At 39.5% G+C, this 15,353-nt stretch overlaps 1 protein-coding gene across 3 annotated transcripts in view; it reads right to left on the bottom strand.

The window, feature by feature from the left end:
* The window catches only part of spock1 (SPARC (osteonectin), cwcv and kazal like domains proteoglycan 1), a 314,102-nt gene that overhangs the window by 15,833 nt on the left and 282,916 nt on the right, over positions 1 to 15,353 (bottom strand). For all 3 annotated transcript variants that reach the window (XM_072912464.1, XM_061930578.1, XM_061930579.2), the window contains 3 exons: positions 14,446 to 14,667; positions 11,051 to 11,113; positions 6,979 to 7,116 (listed from right to left, as the gene is read on the bottom strand). In XM_072912464.1, the coding sequence (XP_072768565.1) occupies positions 6,979 to 7,116; positions 11,051 to 11,113; positions 14,446 to 14,667 (423 nt within the window). The remainder of the gene's footprint in view (positions 1 to 6,978; positions 7,117 to 11,050; positions 11,114 to 14,445; positions 14,668 to 15,353) is intronic.

The raw sequence follows: 15,353 nt of genomic DNA on the forward strand, positions 1-15,353 counted from the left end.
AATCATCTGTTGTCTTTAACAGTAAGCGGCCGGGAACAGGAGAGAGGAAGAATACGGAGAGACTGAAAAGTCACGTTGGAGGAATGTAGTGCGGAATGTTGCAAAAGGTTTGATCAGGTGAACTTACTCTTGAGAACAAAAGGTAGGTATGAAAACACAGACCTGATGACGGATGTACACAACCCCAAAACCAGTGAAGTTGGCATGTTGTGAAAATCGTAAATAAAAACAGAATACAATGACACACCTGTGAAGTGAAAATCATTCCAGGTGAAGCCCATGAAGAGAATGCCAAGAGTGTGCATAGAAGTAATCAGAGCAAATGGTTGCTTTTTTGAAGAAATATAATATAAAACATGTTTCCAGTTATTTCACCTTTTTTTTTTTGGTTAAGTACATAACTCCACAAGTTAAAAAAAAATTCCAGGATTTTCCAGAATTCCTCGTTTTCCAAAGCCCTATTTCCACCCTTTTTTGCAGGCCACTACTCCTTCCACATTTTTCAACGCATTTCAACCGTTCCACTGTCAAACATTCCTCTTAATCAGGACAACTGATTGAACTGGAAAAATTCCCGGTTTTCCAGGAATTTCCAGGAATTCCGTAATACCATTTCTCAATTCAACATGTTACTGCTTCAACATTTCTCGAGCGATTTGAAAAATTCCAACACCAACCATTTCAACTCATTCAGACCATTGAAGTTATTTTTTTACCATTTTCAAAAAAATATCTGCTTTTCCCGACATTTTTGGGAAATTCCCTCCCCCCAAAAATGGGACATTCTTCAAAGTTCCACAACTCCCATATTTTTCATCTGATTCAAACTGTCCCAACTTCAAACTGTTCAGCCTATTCAGGAATCTCGGGCTTTCCCTTGACAAATTCCAAAAATTCCCAGAATTCCAGGTTTTCCGGGACATTTTTCCAATTCAAAATGAACTAGCCATTTTTATAACGTCCACCATGTACACATTTTTCAACCAATTCATAGTTTTGATGTCTTCAGTGACAATCTACAACATGGGTGTCAAACTCTGGCCCGCGGGCCAAAATTGGCCCGCCGTGTAATTTCACTTGGCCCTTGAGGCAATATCAAATTAACACTAGAGCTGGCCCGCCGATTATATACAGCGTCCTGGAAGAGTTAGTACTGCAAAGGGTTCCGGGTATTTGTTCTGTTGTGTTTATGTTGTGTTACGGTGCGGATATTCTCCCAAAATGTGTTTGTCATTCTTGTTTGGTGTGGGTTCACAGTGTGGCGTATATTTCTAACAATGTTAAAGTTGCTTATACGGCCACCCTCAGTGTAAACTGTATCGCTGTTGATCAAGTATGCGTTGCATTCGCGTATGTGTGCTTGCAGAAGCCGCTCATATCTTGTGACTGGGCCTGCACGTTGTTAAAAGGGATGAAAAGCGGACGTGACGTCAGCTCGTAGAGGACGTTAAAAGCAGTGCCTGTAAGGCACGCCCCCAAGACTGTGGAATACGAGATATAATGACTGATGAACGCCTTCGTTGGATAATGAAGGTTGCCTCAGCTCAAAGCCTGAGCCCCGACATTAATGAACTAGCATCCAAGAAAAGATGGCAGGTATCTGGCTTGGGCACATCAGATTAGATCAGTGTGTTGCAAACTGAGCAGTTTAAAGTCCAGAATGGTTGGTTTATTCATTATTTTATTTTCAAATTTATTAGCCTGTGGAAAAAGTTAATGTTGATATTTACCTCTGAAGGCTGCAAATAGAAAAGAGGCATTCAATTTTTATTTAAATTGTATTTGATATGCCATTGATATTTTTTAATTGTTATTATTATTATTTGAAACTCGATTTTGCATGTCACTATAAAGTTGTATAAGCCTTGCTTGTTCAATATTTAATGCAAAACTTGTTTGGGTCCCTATTAAAAGGTTAATTTGTTCAACCTTGGCCCGCGGCTTTGTTCAGTTTTACATTTTGGCCCACTTTGTATTTGAGTTTGATACCCCTGATCTACAATGTAAATAGTCACAAAAATAAAGAAAACGCATTGAAATGAGAAGGTGTGTCCAAACTTTTGGCCTGTACTGTAAATCCGGGCAAGGAAAAACTCAACCCAAAGGGAAAAATGAGAAACCTTGGAACCCTTTCACCTACCATGTTTACTTTTTGTAAACTACTTCACTAAAATACAATGAACCATCAAACCCATGTGTTTATTGGAGGACATAAACACACTCCATGTATTTTACTTGTTTTTTGCTGATATCGCACCGATATCCAAGTCAGATCGGGACTGGGGTTGTTCGGTATACCACTCCTGGTATAGTATCGCGGTACTAATGAATCAAAAACGGTACTATACTCTGTTTGAAAGGTACCGGTTCCCGGGCATGACGGCGCCATACTTGCCAACCTTGAGACCTCCGAATTCGGGAGATGAATTTGGGTTTGAGGTGGGGGGGAGGGGGGTTTGGTGGTATATTGTAGCGTCCCGGAAGAGTTAGTGCTGCAAGGGTTTCTGGGTATTTGTTCTGTAGTGTTTATGTTGTGTTACGGTGCGGATGTTCTCCCGAAATGTGTTTGTCATTCTTGTTTGGTGTGGGTTCACAGTGTGGCGCATATTTCTAACAGTGTTAAAGTTGTTTATACGGCCACCCTCAGTGTGACCTGTATGGCTGTTGACCAATTATGCATTGAATTCACTTGTGTGTGTGTAGAAGCCGCATATATTATGTTGCTGGGCCGGCACGATGTTTGAATGGAGGAAAAGCGGACGTGACGACAGGTTGTAGAGGACGGTAAAGGCAGTGCCTTTAAGGCACGCCCCCCAATATTGTTGTCCGGGTGGAAATCGGGAGAAATTCGGGAGAATGGTCGCCCTGGGAGATTTTCGGGAAGGGCACTGAAATTCGGGAGTCTCCCGGGAAAATCGTGAGGGTTGGCAAGTATGGACGGCGCGTCGTCAAGTCGTGACATCGCTGGTTTTACGAGCAGAGGAGCATGTTCGGCAGCGCACAATCACTGAGTACTTACAAGCTGACACATTGTGTAGACAGAAAAGGGAGAACTGATGCATTTTGGCTTAAAAACTAAAGATAAATGTGAAGTCATAACACTGAAACGCCCTCAGGAATAGGTGCTTTAAAACATGGCTAGCTAGCTAGCAGCTAACGTCCATCCGCAGTGTGCAGTGTTTTAGCTACTTCTAAATCACTAATCCTCGTCTCCATGGCGACAAATAAAGTATGTTTCTTACAAGTATCATCCCTGCAGGACGAGGAATATCTAAACATGCTTCACTAAACACCGTAGCTCACCGGCGTCACAATGTAAACAAACACCATGACATCCACTGTAATGATACCAAGTACAGGGGCGTATCTAGTCGATACTACTATGATTACATCGATATTTTTTAATCTTTTTCCCTTTTTAAAAAATTCATATTATGTGTATAAACTCAGGAAATTTGTCCCTGCACACATGAGGACTTTGAATATGACCAATGTACGATCCTGTATTTACTTGGTATCGGATCGATACCTAAATGTGTGGTATCGTCCAAAACTAATGTAAAGCATCCAAACAACAGAAGAATAAGTGATTATTACATTTTACCAGAAGTGTAGATAGAACATGTTAAAAGAGAAAGTAAGCATATATTAACAGTAAATGAAGAAGTAGATTAATAATCAGTTTTTACAGCTTGTCCTTTATAATGTTGACAAAATAATAGGTAGATAAATGACACAATATGTTACTGCATACGTCAGCAGACTAATTAGGAGCCTTTGTTTGTTTACTTACTACTAAAAGACAAGTCGTCTAGTATAGTGGTTCTCAAATGGGGGTACTTGAAGGTATGCCAAGGGGTACGTGAGATTTTTTTTTAAATATTCTAAAAATAGCAACAATTCAAAAATCCTTTATAAATATATTTATTGAATAATACTTCAACAAAATATGAATGTAAGTTCAAAAACTCAGTGAAGCACAAGCGCAGGTTTCTCACTAAAATGTCTGTCAAAAAGAAGTGTAAAAAGAAATGCAACAATGCAATATTCCGTGTTGACAGCTAGATTTTTTTGTGGACATGTTCCTTAAATATTGATGTTAAAGATTTATTTTTTTGTGAAAAAATGTTTAGAATCCAGGTGGATCTCTATTACAATCCCCAAAGAGGGCACTTTAAGTTGATGATTACTTCTATGTGCAGAAATCTTTATTTATAATTTAATTACTTGTTTATTTTTCAACAAGTTTTTGGTTATTTTTATATCTTTTTTTCCAAATGAGCAATATTTTGCACTGTTATACAATTTAATAAATCAGAAACTGATGACATAGTGCTGTATTTTACTTCTTTATCTCTTTTTTTCCAACCAAAAATGCTTTGCTCTGATTAGGGGGTACTTGAATTAAAACAATGTTCACAGGGGGTACATCACTGAAAAAAGGTTGAGAACCACTGCTCTAGTATGTTCACTATTTTATTTAAGGACCAACTTGCAATAATAAACATATGTTTAATGTACCCTAAGATTTTTTTTGTCAAAATAAAGCCAATAATGCAATTTTTTAGTGGTCCCCCTTCTTGGGAAAAGTATCGAAACACATTTTGGTACCAGTACTAAAATATACACTGCAAAAACTGAAATCTAAGTAAGATGAAATATCTCAAATAAGGGTGATATTTGCTTATTTTCTGTCTGATAAGATCATTCTTCTCACTAAGCAGATTTTATGTTGGAGTGTTTTACTTGTTTTAAGTGTTTTGGTCCTGAATGATCTCAGTAAGATATTACAGCTTGTTGCTGAGATTTGATGACCTATATTGAGTAAAACATGCTTGAAACTAGAATATCAACTGTTGCAAAGCTGTGTCATTAACACTCACAAGCAGTGACGTGCAGTCACTAGAGGCAGGTGAGGCCCCGCCTCACCTGCCATCATGGAAAGAAAAAAAATGTAAAAATATTTTTTTTTTAATTAAATTGTTATATGTATCCAGTGATTATACTATAAAGTTATTTTCCATTTAACTTCACCCGTTTTAGATTATTTCTATTTAAAATCGCTGAATTTTCACATTTGCCGTTCAAATACTGAGAAGAGACGGTGCGGTGAACAGCAGCCAGTCGAGGCACGTCACTCAGTGCCTCAACATGGACGGACTCGGCTAACTGCTGGCCTGCTGTGCAGTGAGACTGTATTGCTATATGAATTATATTATACATTTCCATAGTTTAGTTAGCTGAGGTATATAATGTACAGTGTATTTTGTCAACAACTGTATGTGTGTAAAGTATTTCTTGTGCTGAGAGATCATAAAACGGCTGCAAAAGACGCACTGGCTAAGGCTCGCCTCCTGCACCCCCGCCGTAGAATGCACGGCAACCCCTGACGGGAGTGTTATATCAACTAAAGCCCACACTTAAACATTCCACGTGCAAGATTGAATCTATTTAAAAAAGTTATTTCATAAGAAGCCAAAAAGTGCAAAAACAATAATGTTCGTGTTGGAGGAGTTGTGAATGACTGCAGGGACACAACATTAGGTACACCTGCAGACTGCAGGTGTACCTAATTCACAACTCCTCCAACACGAACATTATTGTTTTTGCACTTTTTGGCTTCTTATTAAATAACTTTTGTAACCTATTTTCATGGGCTTTCCTCTTTGTGATGTTAAGTTCCTGTTATGCGCTGTTTTACAGTATATGCCTTGAGCTCTTATTTTGAAGGCGCTAAGAGCGGAAGTGACGACACGTTGCGGAGGTTTTTGAAAGAAGGTAAATAAAGTGGTCCTCGTGTAAACTGGAGCCGCCGTGTTTGTTATTTTGTAGTTTCATACAGTATAGGCGACATTTATAAACCCTTGGTTACACTTTTTTAAATAGATTCAATCTTGCACGTGGAAAGTTTAAGTGAGGGCTTTAGCTGTGGACTTCATTTCTAAGTTAAGGTAAGACCATAATAACGTTTTTTTAATTAAATGTGCTTTTTTGTGTGCTACAGTTTGTATGTGTAAAGTTAAAGTTAAGTTAAAGTACCAATGATTGTCACAAACACACACTAGGTGTGGTGAAATGTGTCCTCTGCATTTGACCCATCCCCTTGATCACCTCCTGGGAGGTGAGGGGAGCAGTGGGCAGCAGCGGCGCCGCGCCCGGGAATAATTTTTGGTGATTTAATAACCCCCAATTCCAACCCTTGATGCTGAGTGCCAAGCAGGAAAGAATGCTGGTATGAGCTTTTAAACATAACCCGTTAACTGCTGCCAATCAAATGGTGAATAAGATACTCTTTAGGGTTCATATGTTTGTAAATCTGACTGTGATGAAGTCAGTGCCTCACCAGCCATCAACCTCACCGCGTGTCACTGCTCACAAGTATAAAACTACTTTTTTAAAGTAATCATTTCAATCATAATGCCGAGCGCATATCATTATGTCACTAGCATTTACTTAAATTAAGAATATTTTTCAACATATTGAGCAAAAAAGGTCTCTCTTTTTTTTTTCTACCAGGAAAAGTGCACTTGTTATTAGTGAGAATATACTTATTTTAAGGTATTTTTGGGTTCATTGAGGTTAGGTAATTTTACTTGTTTTGGAAAGCCTTGACAAGCCCGAATTTTCTTGTTCTATTGGCAGATCATTTTGCTTAGTTCAAGTAAAATGCCCCTCATTTTTGTATTTTTTTTTCTTGCTTTTGAACACTGACTTTTTGCATTGTAGGTATTGGGAGAACCCTAATTGGGACACACCTGGTGCTTAAAGTTAAAGTTAAAGTTAAAGTTAAAGTACCAATGATTGTCACACACACACTAAGTGTGGCGAAATTATTCTCTGCATTTGACCCATCACCCTTGATCACCCCCTGGGAGGTGAGGGGAGCAGTGGGCAGCAGCGGTGGCCGCGCCCGGGAATCATTTTTGGTGATTTAACCCCCAATTCCAACCCTATGATTAATCTCATGTGTTGACTTACAGCAGTTGGGGTTGCCTTGCTTTCTGGAGCCGGCGATCTCGTTGCCGTACTTGTCCACGCACCAACACTGTCCGGTGCTGCCGTGACACTGGGTGGGTTTGAAGTAGCCCTCCTCAGTACAACGAGGGGTGTACGAGCCTGCAAGGGAACCACAGAGTGCGTGGTAAGGGTTACGACAACAACAAAAAAACATCACGTGACGGACCGCATTCACCGCTAATTCTCATACTTGCCAACCCACCCGGGATACTCCCAAATTTCAGTGCCCCTCCCGGAAAGCGTCCCGGAAGAGTTAGTGCTGCAAAGGATTCTGGGTATTTGTTCTGTTGTGTTTATGTTGTGTTACGGTGCGGATGTTCTCTCGAAATGTGTTTGTCATTCTTGTTTGGTGTGGATTCACAGTGTGGCGTATATTTCTAACAATGTTAAAGTTGCTTATACGGTCACCCTCAGTGTAACCTGTATCGCTGTTGATCAAGTATGCATGGCATTCGCGTATGTGTGCTTGCAGAAGCCGCTCATATCTTGTGACTGAGCCGGCACGTTGTTAGAAGGGATGAAAAGCGGACGTGACGACAGCTCGTAGAGGACGTTAAAGCAGTGCCTGTAAGGCACGCCCCCAAGACTGTGGAATACGAGATATAATGACTGATGAACACCTTCGTCCGATAATGAAGGTTGCCTCAGCTCAAAGCCTGAGCCCCGACATTAATGAACTAGCATCCAAGAAAAGATGGCAGGTATCTGGCTTGGGCACATCAGATTAGATCAGTGTGTTGCAAACTGAGCAGTTTAAAGTCCAGAATGGTTGTTTTATTCATTGTTATTTTATTTTCAAATGTATTAGCCTGTGGAAAAAGTTAATGTTGATATTTACCTCTGAAGGCTGCAAATAGAAAAGAGGCATTAAATTTATATTTAAATTGTATTAGATATGCCATTGATATTTTTTAATTATTATTATTATTATTATTATTTGAAACTCGATTTTGCATGTCACTATAAACTTATATAAGCCTTGCTTGTTCAATATTTAATGCAAAACTTGTTTGGGTCCCTATTAAAAGGTTAATATGTTCAACCTTGGCCCGCGGCTTTGTTCAGTTTTACATTTTGTCCCACTTTGTATTTGAGTTTGACACCCCTGCTATACAGCATTCTTGCAGTGTTCTGCGTATTGCAATTACTACAAATAGAGCAGCTAGAGATAGAGAGGCCGTTGCTATAGTTATCATCAATTGTGCTGAAGTTGTACTATTCCATCTGTGCAAAGGCACACAACTTGTAATCTTCCATTGCGAGTTGTCTCGCATCTGTCACGGCCAGGGCGCTCTCTCTCCGCTGCGGGCGTGCCTCCTTGCGCCTGCAGACAATCTGCAATCCGCGCACCTGCCCGTAATCACTCGCCATACAGCAATAGATGACATCTGGCTATTACCTGACACCTGACATGTTAGCTACTTCTCTTTGTTTATAATGTTTATAATGTCTATTTTCTATTTCCTGCTGGATCTACTCTCTATTTTATGCTGCTGCTGTCACATATACTGTATATACTGTAATAATGTACATGGTCATTGATATATATTGTATATATGTTATTGACATAATATAATATATCTGTATATATATTATTCTGTACACATATTATGTATATATGTTAGATTTTTTATCGCTATATTAGTCTATTTATACCTGCATTGTCCTTTCCATCCTTACACTTTCCATCATTGTAACTGAGCTACTGTGTTGAACAATTTCGCGGGCTTTTATTTAAAAAAAAAATTCTGCTTTTCCTGAAATTTTTGGGAAATCCCCATCTGATCCCTCATCTGATTCAAACTGTCCCAACTTCAAACTGTTCAGCCTATTCGGGAATCGCGGGCTTTCCCTTGACAAATTCCAAAAATTCCCAGAATTCCAGGACATTTTTCCCATTCAAAATGAACTGGCCATTTTTCAAACTTCCACCATTTCTACATTGGTTTTCCAAAGCCCTATTTCTACCCTTTTTTTCTGGCCACTACTCCTTCCACATTCTTCAACACATTTCAACCGTTCCACCGTCAAAACATTCCTCTTAATCAATCAAATTCCCAGTTTTCCCGAAATTCCATGAATTCCGTTATACCATTTCTCAATGTTACTATGTCATGTAACTACAGTACTTCCACATTTCTCGACCGATTTGAAAATTTCCAACACCAACCATTTCAACTCATTCAGACCATTCACGTTTTTTTTTTTTACCATTTTCCCCAAAATTCCTGCTTTTCACAATTGTTTTTGGAAATTCCCCCCCAACCCCCCCAAAAAATGGGACATTCTTCAAAGTTCCACAACTCCCACATTTTTCATCTGATTCAAACTGTCCCAACTTCAAACTGTTCAGCCTATTTGGGAATCGCGGGCTTTCCCTTGACAAATTACGAAAATTCCCAGAATTCCAGGACATTTTTCCCATTCAAAATGAACTGGCCGTTTTTCCAACTTCCACCATTTTCACATTCTTTAACCGATTCAAACCATTCCACCTTCAACATGTTCCACCATCCGGGAAATTTAAACTACCTTTTTCCCCAAGTTCAAAAAAAATTCCAGGATTTTCCAGAATTCCTGGTTTTCCAAAGCCCTATTTCTACCCTTTTTTTCTGGCCACTACTCCTTCCACATTTTTCCACACATTTCAACCGTTCCACTGTCAAACATTCCTCTTAATCAATCAAATTCCCGGTTTTCCCGAAATTAGAGGAATTCCGTAATACCATTTCTCAATGTTACTATGTCATGTAACTACAGTACTTCCACATTTCTCGACCGATTTGAAAAATTCCAACACCAACAATTTCAACTCATTCAAGTTTTTTTTTTAACCATTTTCAAAAAAAATCCTGCTTTTCCTCGAAATTTTTTGGGAAATTCCCCCCCCCCAAAAAAAATTGTGACATTCTTTAAAGTTCCACAACTCCCACATTTTTCATATGATTCAAACAGTCCCAACTTCAAACTGTTCAGCCTATTCGGGAATTGCGGGCTTTCCCTTGACAAATTCCAAAAATTCCCAGAATTCCAGGTTTTCCGGGACATGGCCATTTTTCAAACTTCCACCATTTCCACATTTTTCAACCGATTCAAACCATTCCACCTTCAACACATTCCACCATCCTGGAAATTTAAACTACCTTTTTCCCCAAGTTAAAATTTTTTTCCAGGATTTTCCAGAATTCCTGGCTTTCCAAAGCCCTATTTGTACCCTTTTTTTCTGGCCACTACTCCTCCCACTTTTTTCAACACATTTCAACCGTTCCACTGTCAAACATTCCTCTTAATCAGGACAAAAAACAAAGTTGCTTTTTGAACTGGAAACATTCCTGGTTTTCCCGAAATTCCAGGAATTCCGTAATACCATTTCTCAATTCAACATGTTACTTCTTCAACATTTCTCGACCGTTTTGAAAAATTCCAACACCAACCATTTCAACATTTAGAGCATTCAAGTTTTTTTTTTTTACCATTTTCAAAAATTCCTGCTTTTCACAAAATTTGGGGGGAATTCTCCCCCCCACAAAAAATGGAACATTCTTCAAAGATCCACAACTCCCACATTTTTCATCTGATTCAAACTGTTCCAACTTCAAAATATTCAGCCTGTTTGGGAATTGTGTGCTCTACTTCAACAATACTAAAAAAAAAAAAATCCAGGATTTCAATTCAACTTCAGCATTGGAGCTTCCCTCAGGAATTGCCTCATCTAGTTAATAATGAAATCCAGAGGCAAATTCATACATTATTCAGTTTTACAAGCGGCCCTCTGATGGCAGCCATAACTGCCATGTGGCCCTCAATGAAAACCAGTTGGACATCCCAGTTATAAATGGCGTGGTGGCATGTCGAGTAAAAGGTAAATATGAAACAGATGTTATCTTTAATCACATCAAGTAACTTAACTTTTGTACCATTCGCAGTCAAAAGCTACTCACATCTTCTCGGTTATTCCACACAGATATCTTGGATTGGCAATGTGTAAACATGCTTTATGCAGGAATGGCTCACAGCTGTCAATCAAACTGACCTATGATGCTCTTCCTCCGACTTGGATTCTGGATCCTGCTCTTCTCCGCTTGGCAAGGCAATCCTACAGGCAGAGCACATCCAACACGGTTGCATTAAAGTCAGAAAGGTCACACAGTCTGCCTGAATTACACTTTTTTTTTTACATAAATTACCTTTTTACCCAGAATTCTGACATGTGCATGCCCTCGCTGCAATGCATACCGAAATAATGAACACATGAACAACTCATTGTTTACATTGTGCATTCCTCTTGAAGGAATCTTTCACGTGAGCATAAATAAGGCAAAATTCATGTATTTTGTCATTTAATGTACATGTTTTGCACTACATATCGATGCAGATTTTGATTTACTAGTCTATGATATTCATGTGAAATAGTGAGTTCATGCTGCCGATTGTGATATTGATCATCAATGGGTGAGATCGACCGATACCAAGCACACGCATTAACGATACATTCTTTTATTTATCTAACCCAAAATGTAAGAAAAGGCATTGAAGCTTAGGGAAGGCTATGCAGAACAAAGCTAGATTTAGCATGTTGCATTCAATGTTTATTCCCATTAATTCTCGTTAATTCCCATGGAAATATTCCAACTTTGAATATTCCTGAAATTTTGCAACCTTATTTATATCCCATCGATGCCACCCTCCCCCCACCCCAAAAAAAGAGAAAAACAGCCCAAAAAAACAACAACAAAAACAAACAAACTAAAGTAATAATAATATCAACAAATACATTAATACAAATAATAATACAAACAAAATAATAATAATAAAAAAATAAAATAATATAAACAGATAATAAAAAAACAAACAAAAAAAAACACATAGGGAGTAATATTTTTTAAACAGTACAATCACTAATTTGAGAAAATATAATCAGGCGTATGGGGCGTGACATAATTGACCCAGTTTTCCCAGGATGAAGTCAATTTCTCCAATTTATAATGAATAAAAGCCGTTGTGGGGGCGGCGTGGCCTGCGGACCTGCAGCAAAGCAGGGTGTGTCAGGATCGGCTTTGAGATTAGTGGCAGGTGCGTAGATGAGTGTTTGTCTGATCACCTGTCGCTCTGTTAAAGGCAGCAGTCGGGAAGGAGAGGAGGTTGTTGATGGTGGAGAACGAGCGAGAGGAACTTTAACATGGCTGAAAAGCACAACTTATTGCAAAAATAAATCATTGTTCGCAAAGATGAACACGGCTGTCATGTCCGTCATTGGTGGTCCAGAGAACCCGGAGGAGCAAGACCTCCACAGCCGTTATCTTCTCCCTTCTACAAACCCTGTTTCCATATGAGTTGGGAAATTGTGTTAGATGTAAATATAAACGAAATACAATGATTTGAAAATGATTTTCAACCCATATTCAGTTGAATATGCTACAAAGACAACATATTTGATGTTCAAACTGATAAACATTTTTTTTTTTTGTGCAAATAATCATTAACTTTAGAATTTGATGCCAGCAACACGTGACAAAGAAGTTGGGAAAGGTGGCAATAAATACTGATAAAGTTGAGGAATGCTCATCAAACACTTATTTGGAACATCCCACAGGTGAACAGGCAAATTGGGAACAGGTGGGTGCCATGATTGGGTATAAAAGTAGATTCCATGAAATGCTCAGTCATTCACAAACAAGGATGGGGCGAGGGTCACCACTTTGTCAACAAATGCGTGAGCAAATTGTTGAACAGTTTAAGAAAAACCTTTCTCAACCAGCTATTGCAAGGACTTTAGGGATTTCACCATCTACGGTCCGTAATATCATCAAAGGGTTCAGAGAATCTGGAGAAATCACTGCACGTAAGCAGCTAAGCCCGTGACCTTTGATCCCTCAGGCTGTACTGCATCAACAAGCGACATCAGTGTGTAAAGGACATCACCACATTAAAGTTAAAAAAGTTAAAGTACCAATGATTATCACACACACTCTAGGTGTGGCGAAATTATTCTCTGCATTTGACCCATCACCCTTGATCACCCCCTGGGAGGTGAGGGGAGCAGTGGGCAGCAGCAGTGGCCGCGCCCGGGAATCATTTTGGTGATTTAACCCCCAATTCCAACCCTTGATACTGAGTGCCAAGCAGGGAGGCAATGGGTCCCATTTTTATAGTCTTTGGTATGACTCGGCCGGGGTTTGAACTCACAACCTACCGATCTGAGGGCGGACACTCTAACCACTAGGCCACTGAGTAGGTGGGGCTCAGGAACACTTCAGAAACCCACTGTCAGTAACTACAGTTGGTCGCTACATCTGTAAGTGCAAGTTAAAACTCACCTATACAAGGCGAAAACCGTTTATCAACAACACCCAGAAACGCCGTCGGCTTTGCTGGGCCTGAGCTCATCTAAGATGGACTGATACAAAGTGGAAAAGTGTTCTGTGGTCTGACGAGTCCACATTTCAAATTGTTTTTGGAAATATTGGACATCGTGTCATCCGCACCAAAGGGGAAGCGAACCATCCAGACTGTTATCGACGCAAAATTCAAAAGCCAGCATCCGTGATGGTATGACGGTGCATTAGTGCCCAAGGCACGGGTAACTTACACATCTGTGAAGGCACCATTAAAGAGTGTGGTTACTTTCCTGGCCCGCCTGCAGTCCGGACCTGTCTCCCATTGAAAATGTGTGGCGCATAATGAAGCGTCAAATACGACAGTGGAGACCCCGGACTGTTGAACGACTGAAGCTCTACATAAAACAAGAATGGGAAAGAATTCCACTTTCAAAGCTTCAACAATTAGTTTCCTCAGTTCCCAATCATTTATTGAGTGTTGTTAAAAGGAAAGGCCATGTAACACAGTGGTGAACATGCCATTTCCCAACTACTTTGGCACGTGTTGCAGCCATGAAATTCTAAAAAAAATAATGAGTTTGAACATCAAATATGTTGTCTTTGTAGTGCATTCAATTGAATATGGGTTGAAAAGGATTTGCAAATCATTGTATTCCGTTTATATTTACATCTAACACAATTTCCCAACTCATATGGAAACGGGGTTTGCATTTATTTTTTTATTGATTTTTTATTTTTTTTTAATATGATTTGGAATCTTTACAAATACAAATCTTGTTTGACGCCCCTACTGTTTATTAATGTTAACAACAGTGTCCAACACAACATTATCGCACTATTTGCAAAAAGGGGGGAAACTGCTTTGCTCCTCGTGCATCGCTCCAGACCCGAAAAAAGGTATTTGTCAAGTATTTTTGCTGCGTGTGCAATAACGCTCCCGGGAGAGCGTCACGAGGGTCGGGAACCGAAATGCAGAGTGAGCGTTTTGCTACTTCAGTTGTATCTTATAATTGTTATTAGAGTATTCCACTGCTGTGTGATGAGTTCAATGACAAGGCCATAACCCCCAAAATTAATTCCAAAATGTTACCTTCAGGCTTCTGGAAGCAGTAGCACCACTCGTTGTTTGACAGCTTGCCGTCCTTGAAGGAGTCGCAGGAGTTGAAGAGGGGCTTCATGCACAGCTCGTACTTGTCCATGTAGATGGCGCTCAGCTCCGACTCGTCCAGCAGGAGGTCAAAGTTCATGTCCAGTTTGTTGAACATCCAGCCCAGAGAGTCTTTGCAGATGGGCAGGATGCTCGTGTCAAAGTCTGGCAAAGTCAGATCACAGACAGGTGAACATTGGAGAGTGTGTATGAGCACTGCGTGCATGTTTTATATTTGACACGTGTGTGTGTGTGTGTGTGTGGAGACATGTTGACGATGCAAAGAACAGAGCGGGGTCGCTGTCAACATCACTAGCATCACTCATGAGGGTCAAAAAGCTATTGTAGAGAAATGGGCCAGGGCACACACACACACACACACACACACACACACACACACACACACACACACACACACACACACACACACACACACACACACACACACACACACACACACACACACACACTTGTTACCTTCTTGAGACCTCCGAAAAAATGCCTACCTATTTAGGACCACCCTTTCTAGATATATAAAGATTTGTATTTACAACATTAATAATATATGCAAACTATGCAAATATAAAAAAGGTAAGCTTTTAGTTATTTATGGTTGTTGTAATTTTTGTTTGTAATTGGTTTTTAATCTTCATTATTTACTTCAAGTTATTACAGTATGTCTCTATATACATATTTATTTATTTTTTTTAAATTAACTTTGGCCAAAGGGGGCACATTTCAATGTCTTACACACACTTGTTATTTCATATGTTGGCCAGAGGGGGAGCACTTTTAAAACGGACACACAGCCAATTTGAAAAAACGCAAGTCAACATTTTACAAGAAAAACT

Source organism: Nerophis lumbriciformis, linkage group LG36, assembly GCF_033978685.3.
Source record: "Nerophis lumbriciformis linkage group LG36, RoL_Nlum_v2.1, whole genome shotgun sequence".
NCBI lineage: Eukaryota > Metazoa > Chordata > Actinopteri > Syngnathiformes > Syngnathidae > Nerophis > Nerophis lumbriciformis.